General features: G+C 35.3%; 1 protein-coding gene across 1 annotated transcript; it reads left to right on the top strand.

The window, feature by feature from the left end:
- The first annotated feature begins 1546 nt into the window (after positions 1–1546).
- LOC140045502 (ras-related protein Rab-26-like) lies at positions 1547–22200 on the top strand. Its single transcript, XM_072090438.1, has 7 exons — positions 1547–1729; positions 5254–5364; positions 17656–17697; positions 19691–19810; positions 20276–20398; positions 21301–21377; positions 21693–22200. The coding sequence occupies exons 1-7, from the start codon at positions 1658–1660 to the stop codon at positions 21796–21798; spliced, it is 651 nt and encodes a 216-aa protein (XP_071946539.1). The 5' UTR covers positions 1547–1657; the 3' UTR covers positions 21799–22200.

Here is a 22200-nt window from a genome sequence, read left to right as displayed (position 1 = left end):
TTTACCATTACGTTCGGCTCTTTTACCATTCGGCGCATTTCTATTCGGCCCATTTACCATTACGTTCGGCTCTTTCAGCATTCGGCGCATTTTTTATTCGGCCCATTTTTATTCGGCTCTTTCTGCATTACGTTGGGCTCTTTTAAATCGGCATTTTTTTATATGGCGCAATTAAAATCTAACCTTTGACATGGGGTCAAATGGAAGAAAATCGACTGGAAATGAGTCTATGAAAAGTTTACAAACATTTCATCATCATGGCGCCAACCATGAGTAGCCAACCGATTAAAGATGTGTTGAATAACCTAAAATTAATTCATCTTTTAACAAATTGTGAGAGAGAAAGGGTAAATTATTATTATTATTAAATGTTAGGCTGACACTAGGCTAGGCCATAAATCAAACCTTTCTCTCTCAAAATGGTCAATAAGGTGGGACAATTGCAAGTTCTCTAACACATTAATCATGTCAATAAAATGATTAGTCATATTGAAATAGCCTTCAAATTCATTTAATTCAACCAACCAAACACTCTACATGCTGCATCTATATATGTTTTATGAACTTTTCATAGACTCATTTCCAGCCGTTGATTTTCTTCCATTTGACCCCATGTAAAAGGTTAGAATTTAATTGCGCCGTATAAAAAGGGCCAAATCAAAAAGAGCCGAACGTAATGCAGAAGGAGCCGAATAAAAAAGGGCCGAATTAAAAAAAGCCGAACGTAATGGTAAATGGGCCGAAAAAAATATAGCCAAATGCTGAAAGAGCCGAACGTAATGGTAAATGGGCCGAATGCTGAAAGAGTCAAACGTAATGTTAAATGGGCCAAATGGAAATGCGCCGAATGCTGAAAGAAAGAGCCAAACGTAATGGTAAATGGGCCGAATAGAAATGCGCTGAATGCTAAAAGAGCCGAAAGTAATAGTAAAAGAGCCGAATAGAATTAAAATTTGCTGCCGGAGGCAGCGATGGCGTTCCATACTGAACTGTACTTTATTAATTGTGCGAGGTACTTTCAAATTTGTTGCGGACTTCTTTAATTGTGCGAGGAGCTTTCGAATTTGTTGCGGACTTCTTTAATTGTGCGAGGAGCTTTCGAATTTGTTGCGGACTTCTTTAATTGTGCGAGGAGCTTTCGAATTTGTTGCGGACTTCTTTAATTGTGCTTAGCTCTTCTTTAATTGCGCATTTCTTTTATATTTGTGCATTTCGTTTTATATTTTCATGCTTTCTTTTGTTTATAGGCCCTATGCAATTTCTTCTTTAATTGTGCGATTTCTTCTTTAATTGTGTAATTCCTTCTTTAATTGTGTGATTCTGTGTTATAGTGTGCGTGACAGTTGTGGGCCACCGTACTATTCAATTATTGTGGACGTATTTTGATTAAAAAGAATGGTTAAAGTTCACCAATTTTCAGTACACACACATAACATTATTTTAAAAGTCTTCAGCTGTACGAATCTGGCGCCACCAAGATTTTACACTGAAGATGTAATATTTTGAAACTATAGATGGCGCTAAATGAGCAGAATCTCTCGGAAATTCAGGGGCTTATTTCTGGAATATCAATATGTTGCATTGAATTTGACCGTAATTTCAGTATTTTTTTGCTTGTTTATGTGAGAATTTTATCATTTGGTTGGTATTTAATGTTATGTCGTCCACAAGTAACGGAGTCGTGCGTAGTGGCTCCATCGGAGGAGAATTTTACGATTTCTCATGTAAGGTAAGTTAGCTACAAAAATGAGATGATGATGCCAGTCAAAACAACATCAGGTGGTGACTGCTGATGCTGGAGGTCGGTGTAGGTCGACAGGTGGTTTTTGTTGTTCAATGGGCCTAAAAAAACATAGTGTTGTCCTTGGTGTCGCTTTAATAACAATTAACTTCACTGCGAAGTACAATCATCAATAAAGTGCGAGATTTTACACTAATGAATGATTATCTACTAACAATTTGGATAATAATAATAATATTTAATAATAAAATATTGGCTATCAGCACGGTCAACCGTGTGTGTAATTTAATGCATTATATCGGTACGGTACGACTTCAGCATGGTTCCCACTAGAACGCAACATAACGCAGCGACGTATAAACACAAAGTACTGTATTGCGTAATCACAAGTGGGAACCGACGACGCTACAGTGCTGCAAACATCGCCACGGGAAATCAAATCGGTTTGATTTCATGCAACAACGCAAGGCAAAGAACACATACTGGAAACCATAGTACAGCATGTACTCAAAGTATGCGGGATGAACCATGTCAAAGTATACGTATAATAAGCAGGTTTGATACCACGCAGACGGTCAATACAGTAGTACGGTATTAACATGCTGTCATGCCATCTTATACTAACTGTACTATGATGATGGATTAGAGATGTAATGCCAACCTGTCTTAAAACCAATAGGCCCATTTCATGGGAATAGGCCCTAGTCTCAATTGCAGCAACTTATTTGGCATTACTGACTTACTCATTAAATTTAATTTAAGTTTTTCCACAAAATCAGCACATTTGATTTTGTTCAGTGATGAAGGATTCTCAAAGTCGGTAATGTACTGTAATTTATAACATAATACACCTCGATCCAAAGGAGCAATTACAAATTGCGTAAGTCATTAAAATTGTGCATACCATATACACCAATGGTCGCATGCCCCAAAGTACTGAATGCGTACTAATCTATTACACCATTTTGATCTATGGTGTCGAAGAACTTTCACATTACAGGCTAAGTGCAATTTAACTCAATAAATTGTATACAATCACTTTGTATTACCTACAGTAGGCAGGCTATTCAATAACTTATTATTGTAGCTATGCTGTACAGTAATTTGAAACTTTACTGATGGTGATTATGCATTAATAATCTCATGGTAATGATCAAATTGGCACATTATTTGTACAATAAATATTGTTTTAAGTATAGCAGCACCTTTATAGCAATTTGTTAATAAAACCATAGTTTTTCTATGTTTAGCACACACAAATAACATTATATTGATAAATATGTGAAATTACATTACGTTTACTGATAGTCAATTAGGACATTAGGTTTATTACTGAATTAGCCAAGCCAGGCATTGCTGTAATTGAGCAATGTGTAATTAGTGTGCAATGCATCTAGCAATAGATACAAAGTGCAGTACAGTGACTGCAACCACTAGATAGCAGTATACAGATTGTGAATGTTATATACAAATATGAGATAGAACTTTACACTTGATTTGTGTTCAGATTGAGGAAATCTATTTTCTTAATTACATGTTGTTAATATTATCCTTCTTCTATCTCATAATAATATCGAATAAAAACTGTGGGAGGATAAGCGTATGTGGGTTGTTAGCAGCAGCACCTGTGAAACAGCCTAGCGTGACATTTAAGTCATGCTTAACTCATAGATCTACTTATCTTTACTAGCACATTCTAGGATTTCTAGGAACACTATATTATTTATGAACTAAAACATGGTGTTTTTTATGTGATTTTTTATCATCAGTACAATTTAATGAATGCTACTGTAACAAGGTGTTAACAAATTGTTAAAATTGAGCAATATAGTCAAAGTAGTAAATGTGCTTGTTGGACATTTCTTTGCTCATTAAAAATGAAAACATTTCCTTTGATTTAAAAAAATGATTATGAGTACCCTTTTATTGAAACCATTGAAACTCATTGCTCAGTGTGAAAACAATAAGATTTAAGCTTTTACAACTTGAGAGCCAATTTAATTATAGTTATGATACTCTGTACCAGGTCCTTGTAAATGGTATGCTACAAATTGCACTTCTCAATGGTGCTTTAGGCAGGGAGTACAACTCCCTGCTTTAGGTTTGCTGGTCGTATCATAGTGTGTAGAATAGAAGTTTCCCTAAACTTAAGTCTGCTGTAAATACCACGCCTCAGGGGAATGTTAGGATTTAAATGTAATCCCACGCCACAAAAAACAAGGCCTGGGGTGGATTGCTATAAAACAGTCTTAACTGATGGTCTTAACTCCCCGATTAAAGCCGGCTTTATCAGATAGACGGTCTTATTAAAGCCACTCCTGATAGACCATTGCTATAATAATAACAGTCCACGTAAAGTAACAAATTGAGGGCGTAATTTGCGCGTAGAATACCAAATAAGGTAATGTTCGTCACGCTTGTTCAATTCACAAATCATAACAGTACGTACATTTATACACGAGAAAATCTATTCTAGGCCTATATAAGAATAAAATCACCGTTATTATTTGATTTAACACTTAAAACTCGTTCAATTGGTTATCTTTGACGATAAATAATACGTAAAAACAACAAAAAGTGAGGTTTAAGACTGTTTTAAGACTCCTTCGAGTAGGCTTTAATTTTAAAGACCGTTTACAGGTCAGACCGCGGTATAGCAATGGTCTATAAATAAAGACTACTTGCTACGTCACGAATTATAGTCGGCTAAGCGCTAAGACCGTTTATAGACCGCTTATAGCAATCCGCCCCTGCTGTGCTGTAGGTGTAGATACTTAATATTTGGATTAAATTAATATTTAATTGTAGTATACAGTAGTATGTAACTATACACCTAGCAGATAAATTACTAGTTTTGTTTAAAACACTTGATACTCATTTCACCATAATGCACAACATTCTTCTTTGCTAAACAAGAGGACATATTACTGTAAAACCAGAAACTTTTGTAACATGAAACTTTCGCGAATTTGAAAAATAAAGTGCAAGTAAATACTGTAACAAGATCATGTATGTTAATTGTTATGGAAGCAACATACTGTAGGCCTACTGTACGTTATAAATATTATTTGTGGCATGACACTTTAGCGAATTTTAATCACTCGCGAAATTCGTGAAAGTTTCTTGTTTTACAGTACTACTATATGATTTAACACTGCTTCATGATTCTATTACCTGTAAATTGTTTTGACACAAATGAGCAAACAGGATTCAACCTAATCTGTTCATGGTTGCTTCGTATCCTCTTCTTCCACTATCTCTTCTTCCACTACCTCTACTAATGTACTATACTGAGAGATTAGCATGGCCTAATGTTATAAATCAGGCTAACATGTGAGTGGTATGGGTTCATGACCTGTCATCGCTCCCATATTGCTTGCATCCTTGCCATGAACTCCAAATATTGAGTGTCTGTATGTGTTGTTAAGTAATTGTTATTTTACTGGTAATTAATTTTATTGATTACATTTTTGTAATAAATAATATTGGAATTGACATTTGTCATTTGACAGGTGATGTTGATAGGTGATTCCGGTGTTGGTAAGACGTGTCTGCTCGTTCGATTCAAAGATGGCGCTTTTCTTGCTGGAAGTTTTATCTCCACCGTTGGAATTGATTTTAGGGTGAGTACAGTAATCTTGAAACTATTTGTTGTCTATTTCTTGCCTGGCTTACCTGGATAAACCAACAATGCTCTCCAGAGGGAGGGATTAGATAGTTGTTTGTTTACTCGGCCTAAAAAAACTCTTTTACTGTAGGTCTTCCAATCCGGCTAATTTCAGCACAGCCTCAGTCTAAATAGGTAAAATTTTACTGGTTTTTTCCCACATACCTGCCCACCCAATAATGAGTTGATTATGGATTGTCATGATTGGTCAAATTAGTTGCATTGCATCCTAGTAGAAACACAGCTTAAACTTTTATACCACTTTTATCCATTCGTTAAACTCATTCAATACACTTTATTTCATTTTCAATATTTTTTATGACATTGTTTGTAATAAAGGTACTGAACTATTTTATGAATAAACCTTTAATTAAATGTTACCTGTACATTTAATGTTGGCCTGTATGATGCCTACTTGATTCTAACAATGAGCAAACATTAAGAAATCTAAATGATAGCAATTTATCAGAATGTGATACGATAATAATAAACAGTTCTGGTCAAGTTCTCTTGCAATCAAATTGAGTAACGTGTGGCAGCAGGCATAATATCTTGCATACACCCACACACCATGCATATCATTAGTGTGTATTCAATTCTTTTGCCTTTTTACCACTACATTCTGATATCTTCACAACTGTAAGTAAGTATGTGTACATTAAGTATGTGTACATTAAGTATGTGTACATTAAGTATGTGTACATTAAGTATGTATACATTATCAAAAAGTTAACTTTAATGGCCTTTTTCACTTTAACAGAAAAAAAACCCGAAAAATTATGATTTCACTTACAAAAAATCAAAATAAATGGTTAAATTTAACCAAAAACCTGTTCTCCGCCGACAGACAATGGACTTGTTGTTGAAAATGGATTATTTTCTTTAAATTACAGTTTTTTGGCAGGTTTAACATATTTTGTTCAATTGTAGATACAGTATTATTACAGTATTATTACTGCGAAATTGGTCTACTATTTTCAGGAAGAAATTTATTTTGAATAAATAATACAATTATTATTAACGTTTAATCTTCTAAGTTTCCTATTGCCCTATACGAATTGCATTAGCTAATCTGTAAAATGTTAATATCTGCAAGTCAGTTTGAGAGCCTTGAGAATTTTTTTCATAGTTGAGGCGTTTATTGTGGGAAACCCTTTCTCTCTTGTGTTCACCGCTGCTATCTCTAATTGTTTCTCTAGGGAAATATCTAAAGTGCTTTTACAAAGACTGTCATTATAATTATTGCTAATTGTCAACATGATGTTTGTGTTCACTATTCTTCTTGTATAATCAAAGCCAAACTTAAACTGCCAAGTTTTAACCTTTTTATGTAATTTGTGTATTTCTTGCTTTTGCAATTTACCCTGGGTGTCGTACTGTCATATCATATTTTTAATGTTTTATACGCAACAAGCAGGACAATTTTCGAATTTGACAGAATAAACAATTGTGAATTAGGTATAAATTATGCTTATTTTGCAGAATCTCTCAACATAATGTATCTTTTTCTCACAAGAACCACTCTTGACACAACCCCACAGTACTGTACCTCTATCAAAGGAAGCACTCTTGACAACGCCACAGTACTGTACCTCTATCAAAGCTGCCAATATAACTCTATAAACCCAAAAAATCCACAGAAACATAAATGTTACTAAATATTATTTATACTTTACCTGTATTTTAGTCGGATTGACAGTGAGTAAAATAGGGGTTTTATCAAATGCTTAAATTGTTTCACTCAAACAGAATTTATTCAGATTTATTTCTTAAAATAATAATTACAATCTAACATTATATGAACTGTATTTGTAGGTCTGTAGTTATAATAGATTGACTACAAAGTGGAACGGATTTTCAATTTTAAAGTTATTTGAAAATAGAAATTTCAATATTCAGTTTTATTGGTTGCCATGCATGTCCTGTTTTCACTGTATGTACAGTATATTGTGTCTCAACACCAGAGGAACATGGGCATGCATGCCAGTCATCTTCGCCAATATTTGATATCATTTTAAATGGTTGAATACTAAATGGCACACATGATGTGAGGATAGCTTCAAAATTCTTCATTGTAAACAATTTGGGTTTGGAAAAAAAAAAAAAAGTTAATAGAGTACTGTATAAGGTGTTCTCTACTGTGTTGGGTACTGTGTTGAAATTAGGCTGGTGTACTGTACAGTAGCTGGTGGAAAGAATCTTTAAAATACTTCATGTTGACGTTCAAAAGATAGGTGTTCCCACCTGCTGTAGTACTGTTTTTTATCCACTTTGTTCGTTAATAAAATGGCAACACTTTTAGAACGTTCACAATGCCTGATACAGTGTCTTATTTCATTGCGATAATGCACTAATATCCATTCATTTATAATATTCAATTAAAGGGGGATTCTGGGTTTAAAATTGCTTTTAAATATCGTTTATTTATTAAATAAAAAATATTATAACAATATAGACATTTCAGAATGAAGAAGTAATAACGAGAAATTAAAAAAATTAAATTTCATATACATTTTAGGGTAAATTCATGGAAAGTCTGTTTTTTAGCAGCTTAGGGAAGCTCATTAATATTCATGAGATATTCACAAAATCACGTCACCAGTGGATTCCAAACTCGCGACGTCATGTACGTTGTGTTTGTCAACTAATTTACATCTCTCTCCCCTGTCAAACGACGACCACCATTGTGATCATTGTGAAATACATTTTTTGTAGATTTTCTAAGCTAGGCCTAAAGTGTAATAATAACAGTAGTAGCATATATTTATTTGACATTTAATGAAATACAAAATTTAGTACAGATACGGAGTCATAAATTATACTATTTTTATACCTCTATAGTACAGATCGTATTATCGGCTTCACGTACAATACTACTCTAGGCCTAGCCTAATAATAATATGGGCGAGAGCCATTCTGACTAGGGATTCCATGCCACGATGGCTACGTTAAAACAATGGGGCCCATGGGCCTAGCTAGCCTACTACTAGTACTAGACGATTGGCCCATAAATAACAAAACCCATCCTATCAACCAAACTCCTAAACAATCTAAACCTAAAACATTCTACAAAATCGGCTGTAAATATTGAAGCAAAACAAGGTCCGATCGCCGTCCACACGTATGGTGTCCCGATCGTCTAAGTAGGCCTAAAATAAATAGGTTTAGTTTACTCTCCAAAAAAGCGGATACTCATGCATCAAGCAAGTAGACCAGGTAGTAGGAAGGAGACCTAGCCGATCCGGCCCAGTTAAAAATTGAGCTAGCTAGTGTAGTAGACCCTATGCGAATTGATACTACCAGGCCTTTTACTATAGGCTGCACTACACAAATATTCCAACTCTCTCATTCGAGCTATATTATCTATACCATTCCGGTAGGTCGAGTCGACCTTCAATCAAATACTGTACATCGTTCATGTTGTGATTATAGACGGGGTATACTCGACCCGACCAGTTTGGTATTGTTGTATCTGCTTATCACGTGCTACGCTCGCGCTAAGGTCAAATTTTCGTTCGCCAAAATGGCGAAAGGTTTTGAAAAACATTAGCCAAATTGAAAATCCTTTAGCCAAATTTAAAAAACCATAAAAATTCGCAAAAATGTTTATTAAATAAATAATGCATGTATTTGTTTGTTATTTTACTTCTTTTACATTTATATTATTATTATTTATCCCAATGAAGCTGATTTTCGTTACCGCGATTTTAACACGTTCGTGAAATTTCAAAAAGTGACGTGTCTTTGAAGTTAAAAATATACTATTTCTTATGTACCCATGAGAATAAAAATTATATGCCTAGAAAGATCTTGTTTAAGGGATTATTTTTATATATTTTTAATCTATGTTTATTAAATATTTTAATAGAAAACACGAGTTAAAAATGAGGTACAAAAGCCGGCGAGCCGAAATCTGCGCGCTAAAAATAACTTTGGAAAACACCTACCCATTTTCGCACGAGGTCCATAATAGGTGGTGGAGTAATTTTTGTTGCATGTTATCAGGCTTTAAATACTCTTTATTTTGATATGTAAATCGGTTATTATTATTATGTATATCCGCCTCATACTGTATGTCAATTTTAACGATAACAATTTTTTAGCCTTTCTCATTATCAAAATCTGGCTAATTTAGTAATGAATTAAAGCTAATTTATATTTCTGTTTGATAAACCACATCGTTTTATTTGACTTTGCGTGGACCTGGTGCAAAGAAGCCAACAAGACCAACCACTGAAAAAAATAATCCCTACCATAAATATCAGTGTTTACCATTTTCCTTACGGGGGATTCAGTTCTCCGCTTATTACTAAATTACCGTCGCCTAGGTATTAGCGCGTTAATTAATGATTGGATAACCCCCGCACAGCGGACTGTTCCATTTTCTGAACTAGTATTCGCCGCACACGAGGCATGTCGAAAAATGTCGCCTCTCATCATGGAATACTTGCTTCGAAACGTCAATTTTACCGATTTATTAAATTATTTAATAAGTGGAATATTTATCAATCTATTATATAAAACAAGTACGTTAGGAAGAAATGTACCACAGAAATTTAAGAAGCTTTGAATTTGCTATGCAGCGGCCGTAACCCATTCTATGTAGGCGGCCGAAAGGGTTGCCGTTGTAGTATACGTTGTTTCTTAGCTATTCAATTTAAAGCGCAACTTTCGGTTAGAATAATCGAAAGGGAAATAAAATTAAACATGTTAACATTATACTATTGAGGTAATTACTTTGTTAAATTTAAAATTCCCCTTTTTAAATAACAGAACAGCCTCGTTTACGGAAGTATTCGTCCACATGTTTCTGTTTACATTTTCTTCTCGAAGTTCATTTTCTACGTCGAAGAATAGGGACTTCCCCTTTTATTCGCTCATCATCACGTCGACGACGACCGGCCACGAACTAATCACATTAACTGTGTGTCATTAAAACGTCATCGAGGCACGCTCTGCGCATGTTTAAACAGAACTAAAAAAATGAACACGGCGATCGTGACGTCGTCACATAAAATGCTGTTGTGGTAAAAAGTGTACCCGAGTCAGAAAGTACCGAAGTGTGGCGAATTCTCGCTCCCATAAGAAGTCACGCCGACCAGGCTAGGCCTAGGCTTGGAAATGTATTTTCGCCAATTTGGCGAACGAGGCAATAATTATTTTCGCCAAATGGAGACTCCAGTCGCCATTGGCGAATTGGCGAGCGGTTAGCGCGAGCCTAGACGTGACGATGCAAGGCATGGGCAGCAGAGAGAGCACGTGTATCGTCGTCTCGCTCGATCCTCAGCAGGAATGTACAGTATACGTTACGCTTCATTGATTTTGATTTTTCCTTAAGTCGGTGCGAAAATCGGCAAACGTAAAGTGCAAACATATCTAATTTTTCACTGTTTTGATGAATTTTCATAAAAAAATTGACTTTATAAATGGGAAGACCGACTAAAATTACATCAGATAAGTATAATTTTACAAAAGTAATTGATATGGTTTATGATAACGAGTCGTCGGAAGATGGACCATTTCACGAATTTCCTATTTTGTAACCACAGTGTGATTTTGCCGTAGCTGCACTTGTAATCTGGCCTGATTTCACAGCCTTCGTTCTGCTTCACTGGACGCTTATATAAATTGAAACTTTTACCGTTCAAGAGACAAACAAATATATTTTACATTTTTTACTATTCATTTTAAACCCGGAACCCCCCTTTAATGATTTATTCCAGAGCACTTTGCATTTTAGGTAACAATTTCTGTTGACGACCACTTACTGATTGAAATGGTTTTTTGGGAGAATAAATTTAGCAGAAATATATACAGTACAGTATACATATACAAATTATATTTAAATCTTGTTTTAAATAAACAGTTTATTCGACGCTATGAAGCAAAAACAATTAGTTGGGGCTTGCAAAATGACTTTGGGCTAGCAAAATGACGTTGGGCTACTGTAGCTAGTTTAAAAAATAGATTGTGTTGTTTTTGTTGTATAGATGTTTGTTGCAATGCTTAATGTAAGCATCCATAAGCTATCCAAATAAAAAAGTATTAAATTATGAGATCATTTCTAGAAAGCTTATTTCAGATGAATCAAATCAATACACAGCATATTAAATGTCTATCAAGTCTCATTTTATGATTGACTATATATCTATCAAAGATTTACTGTTAGTTTTTAATGATCAATAGAAAATATGGATGTTTATGTATTGTGATAGTAAAGTATAATACACTGCATGCAATATAAAAATGAGAACAATAAAGGTGGATGATACTACAAAGGAGAAAAGAAAGAGGAACAATAAAGGTGGATGATACTACAAAGGAGAAAAGAAAGAGAAATATGCTTTATAGTTGTTATGGAAATGATAGCATTCGATCATAAAAACCTATCAAGAATTATTAATGAGATGAAGATAGATAAATAAGTAGATAATGTGCAATACTGTAGTAATGGTTAAATGGATGAAATCAAATTATTTAAGCTAATTATTTAAATTAATTTAAGCTTATACTAAAATCTATTTATATAAATTCATTTCATTTTTTTTAATTGAAACAGTTACTTTTAGATCATGGAGAATGAATATCTCCAGGTTTTTATGCACCCTGTCTGTTTCTATTGCTTACCAGATTGAGAACTAAAGTTCCTCTCACTGAAAAAGTGGAGATGGTTTTAGTATTCAAAGGTCTATTAAAATATCTCATTGTTGATGTTATTAATTTCAAGAATCTTGACAAATACGATTGAGATACTGTAGTAGAAGAAAATCTGTTGACAACATTTTTACAAGATTGCAGAAAATCCAAATCACATACTTAGTACAATGCTTAGTTTCCTAATTGTCTTAATATTCAAATTATGCAATCACACATTGATGATCAAGCATTTCAAATGACTTAAATATAAAACAATTAGTTAGCAGTCCATATTCCATGAGACTGTATCACAATACTGGGAATATTGAAGTTAAAATCAAGTACCCTGGAAATTGATTTTAAAACTCTTTATTAATTCTATTGTATTTTATCACATACTGAACAAAATGACAGTACAGGTAGGCACCCAGTAAAGCAATTACTGTCATTGCTTAATATTTTGATAACTACAGTATGGTTGGTATCCATAGTTTTGACTTCTTTTCTTGTAGTTGTATCCACATGGCAACACGTTTTAGCCACTAGACTTCCATATTGTTCTATTTACAAGGAAAATTTGAATGTGTTTTTTCTGCATTCAAATGCTACAAAATGATCTCAAATAAAAACCAATTTGCTATTTTTAAGTCATTGTATGACCATCTGCGGTTTTAAATCTGTATTCTGTATTCATGTACACTACCGCTTGTTACTGTGCTACTCGTTTGTTCTTGATGATAAACGTCCTCCGACTCAACCTAACCACCCCTCATTTTGGACTCAACCTAACCACCCCTCATTTTGGACTCAACCTAACCACCCCTCATTTTGGACTCAACCTAACCACCCCTCATTTTGGACTCAACCTAACCACCCCTCATTTTGGACTCAACCTAACCACCCCTCATTTTGGACTCAACCTAACCACCCCTCATTTTGGACTCAACCTAACCACCCCTCATTTTGGACTCAACCTAACCACCCCTCATTTTGGACTCAACCTAACCACCCCTCATTTTTCAACTTTGGTATACAGTATGTGTGGGAGTAAATTATTGTGATTTGATGTTGATAGTTATTTCAAATTTCATTTTCTAGTAATCTACAGTACATTAAACAATAATTTGTTTCTAACACTTTGGTAAAATACGTAGGTGGTGTTTGCAAACCTCTTGTTGTTTAGATCCAATGAAAGATGAAAAATTGAGCAAGGATTTTTTGTTGCTAAATGATAGATGGATAACCTGAAAAGACATTTTATAACTTGTATTTCTTTCCCCACATTCACACCAAGGAATAGACATGAAAGTTGGAAAATCAACTGAATGAAAATGACAAAGTTTACTACAAAAACCCTTCATTCCAACTAGTCATAGTCATAGTCATAGTCATAGTCATAGTCATATATACTGTATTGTCCATTTAAAAAAAACAGAAATGTGATTTATCTGGAAGCATTAGTGTTTGCATACATAACACCTGATTTTATCCAATCAGATTTTCCCATCTAAGTATTTAATCCGTTATTATTCCATTATACTGTTTGTACTATATAATACAAGTAATGTATAAATAATCTAGTCAATCTATTTTATAAAAAGCTAATTTCAGATAGATAATGATGTTAAATCCACACGATTCTAGGCAATAAAATCAATTTTTAATTTCTGTTTGTGGATTGAATGCTGTGGTGCAGTTTACATAATGATGTTTAAAAAAACCTAAAATAATTATTTGCACAAACATTTGTACAAAAACAGTATTGTATTTTGACCGAAATGACAATAATTTCTCATATCTTTATTGAGCCAAAAATGTGGTGGATGTACAGTACACTCGGTATATAATTTTGCAGCATGTTTTATCAGCTGTCCTAGCTTCTGTTTGTAAACCTCTTGTTTTAAAACTGTTGAATTGACAAAACAGGTGTACCCCTTCTGTTTGCTGAACACTTTCCATTTTCTATATGAATTTGCTCCCACGCTGTCTGACAATGCTTTAGCAATGTTGACATAATGTCCATGTAATTCATTTGTTAACATGTGCATATTCTTTTAAAATAGATTTAAGGCATTTTCTAACATTAAGGCATGTTGTGAACTAACTTTTTAGAACATGCTTAAGAGAAAGACCAACGTGTAATGGTCTGGTGTGTTCACTTCATTCATTCATTCATCTTCATTAAGTGTATGTTCAGTTCCATACTCTATGGCCAGTAGGCCTAGTCAAGAAAGGTAAAAGCGTTGTTCCCATATGGACGAAAGTAAGTGTGCCAAAGTGACAGTTCCGATTGGATAATCCATCACGTCGTGATTGGTCAATTACTTTACGATGCGCTCACTTTCTTGCATTACGTCAGGGAAAAATTTCATTTAAAAATTTTGTTTAGCAAAATTGCTAAACAAACTGACATAGTTTTGTATTGCATTTTTTGCTACACAATTTGCAAAATGTGTAGCAATAAGGTTGTTTTGTATAGCTTTTTGCTATGCTACACTGGCGAAATTATTCCCTGCATGTGCAAGTGGGAACCAAGCTTTAGGGAAGGATTAGTAAACAATCAATAATATGATGATTTAGTTGTAATTGAACTACAGTACTGATGATAGTGATAACAAGGTGTGTTGAGAACTACAGTACTGATGATCGTGATAACAAGGTGTGTTGAGAACTACAGTACTGATGATAGTGATAACAAGGTGTGTTGAGAACTACAGTACTGATAACAAGGTGTGTTGAGAGGAAATCCTATTCTGTGTCCTTCTGGTTACTACTGTGTTTGTAGGTTCAAACTTACAATGATTCTGAAGTGATGAAAGTTTGAAATCAATTGAACTTTGAACCCTTGTAGTAGACCTGTCAACATTTACTCTAGTGTTTGTTTACTGTATCATGATTGGTCAGTTTTTTTAGTGTGTCCAAAGTCTATGTATCACATCACAGACTGTAGAAGAACCTTTGTAGACAAATAATAACCAGATTTAGCTCACCCACTAACAGCTTGAGCTAATCATTGATAAACAGTTTAGTACAGTACTAGGTATACAAAGATTACATTGCAAACCACCCACTCATACAACAATTAATTTATTAATAAAACAAATATAAAGAATTTATTATGATATTATGCAATGGCATCGAATGCAATGTATTTTATATTATGACAAAGAAATATCATACAATACAATATGCATTTAAACAAAATATTATCAATTAATGATTGAAGGTTGGTGCTAATACCCCCTGGGAGACATATCCTCTACCACCAGTATGTGAAGGACCAGTAACACCCCATACTGCATGCTAATACCCCTGGGAGACATATCCTCTACCACCAGTATGTGAAGGACCAGTAACACCCCATACTGCATGCTAATACCCCTGGGAGACATATCCTCTACCACCAGTATGTGAAGGACCAGTAACACCCCATACTGCATGCTAAAGTAATACCCCTGGTAGACATATCCTCTAGCACCAGTATGTGAAGGACCAGTAACACCCCATACTGCATGCTAAAGTAATACCCCTGGTAGACATATCCTCTAGCACCAGTATGTGAAGGACCAGTAACACCCCATACTGCATGCTAATACCCCTGGGAGACATATCCTCTACCACCAGTATGTGAAGGACCAGTAACACCCCATACTGCATGCTAATACCCCCGGGAGACATATCCTCTACCACCAGTATGTGAAGGACCAGTAACACCCCATACTGCATGCTAATACCCCTGGGAGACATATCCTCTACCACCAGTATGTGAAGGACCAGTAACACCCCATACTGCATGCTAATACCCCTGGGAGACATATCCTCTAGCACCAGTATGTGAAGGACCAGTAACACCCCATACTGCATGCTAATACCCCTGGGAGACATATCCTCTACCACCAGTATGTGAAGGACCAGTAACACCCCATACTGCATGCTAATACCCCTGGTAGACATATCCTCTACCACCAGTATGTGAAGGACCAGTAACACCCCATACTGCATGCTAAAGTAATACCCCTGGTAGACATATCCTCTACCACCAGTATGTGAAGGACCAGTAACACCCCATACTGCATGCTAAAGTAATACCCCTGGTAGACATATCCTCTAGCACCAGTATGTGAAGGACCAGTAACACCCCATACTGCATGCTAAAGTAATACCCCTGGTAGACATATCCTCTACCACCAGTATGTGAAGGACCAGTAACACCCCATACTGCATGCTAATACCCCTGGGAGACATATCCTCTAGCACCAGTATGTGAAGGACCAGTAACACCCCATACTGCATGCTAAAGTAATACCCCTGGTAGACATATCCTCTAGCACCAGTATGTGAAGGACCAGTAACACCCCATACTGCATGCTAAAGTAATACCCCTGGTAGACATATCCTCTACCACCAGTATGTGAAGGACCAGTAACACCCCATACTGCATGCTAATACCCCTGGGAGACATATCCTCTAGCACCAGTATGTGAAGGACCAGTAACACCCCATACTGCATGCTAATACCCCTGGGAGACATATCCTCTACCACCAGTATGTGAAGGACCAGTAACACCCCATACTGCATGCTAAAGTAATACCCCTGGTAGACATATCCTCTACCACCAGTATGTGAAGGACCAGTAACACCCCATACTGCATGCTAAAGTAATACCCCTGGTAGACATATCCTCTACCACCAGTATGTGAAGGACCAGTAACACCCCATACTGCATGCTAAAGTAATACCCCTGGGAGACATATCCTCTAGCACCAGTATGTGAAGGACCAGTAACACCCCATACTGCATGCTAATACCCCTGGGAGACATATCCTCTAGCACCAGTATGTGAAGGACCAGTAACACCCCATACTGCATGATAATACCCCTGGGAGACATATCCTCTACCACCAGTATGTGAAGGACCAGTAACACCCCATACTGCATGCTAATACCCCTGGGAGACATATCCTCTACCACCAGTATGTGAAGGACCAGTAACACCCCATACTGCATGCTAATACCCCTAGGAGACATATCCTCTAGCACCAGTATGTGAAGGACCAGTAACACCCCATACTGCATGCTAATACCCCTGGGAGACATATCCTCTAGCACCAGTATGTGAAGGACCAGTAATACCCCATACTGCATGCTAATACCCCTGGGAGACATATCCTCTACCACCAGTATGTGAAGGACCAGTAACACCCCATACTGCATGCTAATACCCCTGGGAGACATATCCTCTACCACCAGTATGTGAAGGACCAGTAATACCCCATACTGCATGCTAATACCCCTGGGAGACATATCCTCTAGCACCAGTATGTGAAGGACCAGTAACACCCCATACTGCATGCTAATACCCCTGGGAGACATATCCTCTAGCACCAGTATGTGAAGGACCAGTAACACCCCATACTGCATGCTAATACCCCTGGGAGACATATCCTCTAGCACCAGTATGTGAAGGACCAGTAACACCCCATACTGCATGATAAGTGATAGTACACTGGGCCTTCAATTTTTACCACCACACCCATACCTGATGATTATTGTAATATTTGTTAACAATTATGTTTATTAATGTTAACCATTCTCTTTTCATCTTTACAGAATAAAGTAGTTGATGTGGATGGCTCCAAGATTAAATTACAGGTTAGTTCATACAGTATTACAATTACTGCAATTAAAACTAGATTTAATTGGTAGGTTATACACAGTTGATTTAAAAAAGATTTATTGATTTTATAAAATAAAGATATTATATTGATTATATCTCAGAATCTTATTTATTTATAATATTTTCCCCTTAATTGAGTTTCGATCTTGTAAATGCTATAGCCGGTTTCACTGCACATTGAGCCGTGTGTGTATGTCGCAAACGTTTATGCAGATATACTGTATGCTCAAATTACATTCTCATGTACTGTATAAGAAATCTTTCACATCATCCCATCTCATCTCATCTCATGCCATGCCATCTCATCTCATGTCATCTCTCCTCATGTACTTTGATGTCATCTCAGTTCATTTTTATGGCTTCGCCTTGTGACAATAGATAGATGAAATTATTCGTACCATCACACTCATAGACATACATTATTTGTATAATATTTCAGTGCATTGTGTGTTCATCTGATAGTGGTAGATTGCTTTAATGTAAATACTGTATGGTTCAGGGTCAGCAAGCTACTCTATGCTAAGTAGTTGTGTTAAGTGATGATGGTTTAACCTAGTGTATAACATCGTTACGTACGTAATGAATGCAAAGAAAATAACAAAAGGGTAGCAACATCATCTTTGAAGACTTCATAATTTGCCATAAATTTGTATCTTATTCAATGAGTTGAAACATGTAAAATGTCAATGGTCCAATTATGTCATAACAGTTTAAGGACTGGATTTTGAGACTACTCAGAGAACATTCAATAATATTTGCTGATACACATCACTGCATTTTTTTTTTTGGTAATAAAATGTCAGTACGTGTTATTTATGTATGGATGGATATCCACTGTCTGTCATACACAAGTTGTATTGAAAATGACAGAAACTTGTGTTTTTGTGTGTGAATACTGTAAATTAGTTTTCATGCATGTGTTTTTATGATTTAAAATGTCATTGTCAGTAACTTATGAATAATTAAGCACGGTAGAAGCATCCTCTAAGTACACTTTGTACAGTTGTTTTATATTTAAACACTAGTACTTTAATAGTCTACATGGATATGTAACAAAAATGTTGAACATTCATACTGTTAGTTAGAAGGTTTATTGTAAAAACAAGTTTCCATGGAAAATCTTTTTTATTGTAAAGGTCGTAGTTCACACTTATTGAAGTATCCATTTCAATAGTCTCTTTGCTGCCAGAATATTTCAGAGTGAAAATGTCACTTAAAGTCTCAAAGGAGGTTTTTATTTTAAATGTCACTAAACATGTTTCACTGCTCTCAGTCTCAATTGAGTATTCTGATAGATAATTTACATTTTATTCAAAGAAATGCATTGCAGTGTATTATTTTGAATAAATATCTCTCTTATTATTATTAAGCCATTTGGAAGTACAGACTTTATAGATGCTGACAGGAGACACATTATTCTTTTATGAAATGTTACATAATAAACATTGCTTTGCTTGAAATGATGCATTTTACTAATTAAAATGTGAAATGTAACTATTTTCCATATAAAGACAAATTCCCATTGAAAGGCAAATCGTTGTAGGCCTACTACTGTAATAGGCACTGATACAGTCTACTTTACACTTGAACAGGTGTGTTGTAAATGCTATGGTAATTTATATTTTTGGACTACTGTACTTAACAGAACATTTGGAAATGTGACCAATTTAGAGTTTGATAATAAAAAAAATTGTCTGTCAAACAGTGAATATGAACTGTTATCAAAACCAAGTTGAAAATTCAATTGATTCATTATTGAAAAACAGAATAACAGAGGATTTTTACTTCTAATTTGTACCATTTGAAAAAATTAACCTTAAACTAAGAAGCTCCTAAGCCACCTCCTCCTATCCCTAACTTAGTATCCTCTACAAAATGTGATTCAAGTACAAAAACAACTTTTAAAAATCCATTATTAAATTTGGTGTACCTGTGTATTTCACTGATTTTAATTGTGTATTTTATCAGATATGGGACACTGCAGGCCAAGAAAGGTTTCGCAGCGTAACGCATGCATACTACCGTGATGCACATGCTCTACTTTTACTGTACGATGTTGCTAATCGGCAATCGTTTGATCATATTCGGGTGAGTGAAGAAACTATGTACATATTTTCTGCAACCATGTGGTATCTGTTAAGTGGCGTGGGACTGATCATGTCGCAGCCACAGATAAACCCTTTGATCTCTTAAGGGGTGTGGAACTGATCATGTCGCAGCCACAGATAAACCCTTTGATCTCTTAAGGGGTGTGGAACTGATCATGTCGCAGCCACAGATAAACCCTTTGATCTCTTCAGGGGTGTGGAACTGATCATGTCGCAGCCACAGATAAACCCTTTGATCTCTTAAGGGGTGTGGAACTGATCATGTCGCAGCCACAGATAAACCCTTTGATCTCTTAAGGGGTGTGGAACTGATCATGTCGCAGCCACAGATAAACCCTTTGTTCTCTGGAGCTCAACATCCTGTTGTTAGAATGTCTTGCTTTATATGGTCACTCGGTTATAATTCAATACCGAATTAAAGTTAATTTTTTTCTTTTTCTTGCAGTCATGGGTGGCAGAAATCAAAGAGTATGCCAGTGATGATGTTGTTGTCATGTTACTAGGCAACAAAGCTGATATATCTTCAGACAGGGTAGTGAGGCGAGATGAAGGCGAAAAACTAGCTAGGGTAAGCCAGATGAAGGCCTAACAATTAAAAACTATTTAAATGTATTTAAAAAACTAGTTTCTATTCCTGTTTTATAGTACTGTATATAATTTAATATATATATATATAACTACTATATATATAACTACTCTTTATCGTTTCAAATTAATTAATTAAATTTCAGTATATCACCGGGCGGTTTAGAATTAATGTTCTTTGCCTGTTGTGTTTATATATAAAAGTATCTCTTCGGAGATCCCGCCTCGTGAATAAAAATACTGAAAGATGAGGGCGTATCAATTTGATCTCTGTTGCGCGTGCGTACAACTGAGGACTAGTGCTGTTCCGCCGTACCACGCCGAGAGTGTTAAAGAGTCGCTATCCAATCGAGTTCGAACAATACCATGAAAGCCCCAGTGGTCTAATGGTTAGGACCTCTGCATATCAAGCAGGCGGTCCGAGTTCGAGTCTCGGTTGGGGCGACTTTTTCTCATTCTCATAGATTTCCTCATCTTTATCGTTTCAAATTAATTAATTAAATTTCAGTATATCACCGGGCGGTTTAAAATTAATGTTCTTTGCCTGATGTGTTTATATATAACTACTACTGTTATGTACTGGACATTTTGTACTCTGAAATGTAGGTATTTGATAGTTAGTATATTATTAGAAGCAATTAGAGCCATTAGAGCATTTGTTGTTGAAATCATTCATTCTAATCTCATCCATTCAGCAAATTTGTCTTTAATGCAAACTGTAGAGGGTGTCATTTTGATTCATTCAATTTGACTGAATCAGATTTTTATGAATTGTTGAAAACAATATGGCTGCAGAAGAAGTGTTACCCCAACAATGTGTTTTATTTCAAAATGTCATCTCTTTTTTAAATACAAATTTACTTGTACTTGTTTTTATTTTCTTAGGACCATGGAATAGCATTTATGGAAACATCAGCAAAAACTGGTTTGAATGTTGAACTTGCCTTTATAGCTGTAGCAAAGTATGTACATTGATAAGTTTTTTACTTAGGTTCAAATGTAAAGGTCCTTTGTGGTTGGCATACTTCAAGGTCCTTCACTAGGAATGACTAGTAGTACTAATAAAAGTGCGATTAAAATTGGGTTTAGTTTCTCATCCACCAGAAGTGCAGAGTCAGCTTGATGTTGAACTGCTAAATTAAAAAGATAATCTGGATTTCTTTGTGGCCTTTAGCATTTTTGTCACATCATTTGCTTACAAAAATAATCTTGTGTTTAGTTAAAAGATTGTTGGATGATAAAGATCATTGATTGTAAGCATTCAATTTGTCTTGCAGAGACCTTCGTTCAAAGAAAACAAGAAAAGCCAACGACCCATCATTCAGCGTAAAACAGTATGTAGATGAACAAAAAGTAAACCCCGCTAATTGTTGCACTTCTTAATTAGCAGCAGAGAATGGATCCAGTACAGGTCTACTTCATATGGTTTCAATGTCTTCTTGCTAGTGATAACAAAGCATCAGATCCATTGGAGGTTGTTATGATATGATTGCTAAATCAAATATATACAAAGATTATGAAGTGAAGAAAATACTTTTTTTAAATAGAGATGTATATATAAAATATTTGTAAGAAGAAATTAAGGTTAATTTTTAGATACTTTTTTGGCCTGTACCTATTACATGCAGTATCAGCTCTGCCATTGGCTAGTAACGATAACATTTAAATTAAGTGCGTTAATTACTTAATGACATCATTTTGAAGATTTTGGTTATAAATTCTATCTTAGAATAACAAAAAATGTCGCTCTTTAATTTGATATAAATCTGGTGAAATCATTCCTCT

This window comes from Antedon mediterranea, chromosome 1, assembly GCF_964355755.1.
Source record: "Antedon mediterranea chromosome 1, ecAntMedi1.1, whole genome shotgun sequence".
Taxonomy (NCBI): Eukaryota; Metazoa; Echinodermata; class Crinoidea; order Comatulida; family Antedonidae; genus Antedon; species Antedon mediterranea.
The sequence above is the reverse complement of the archived record's forward strand: the minus strand, read 5'-3'. Positions and strand labels throughout refer to the sequence as shown.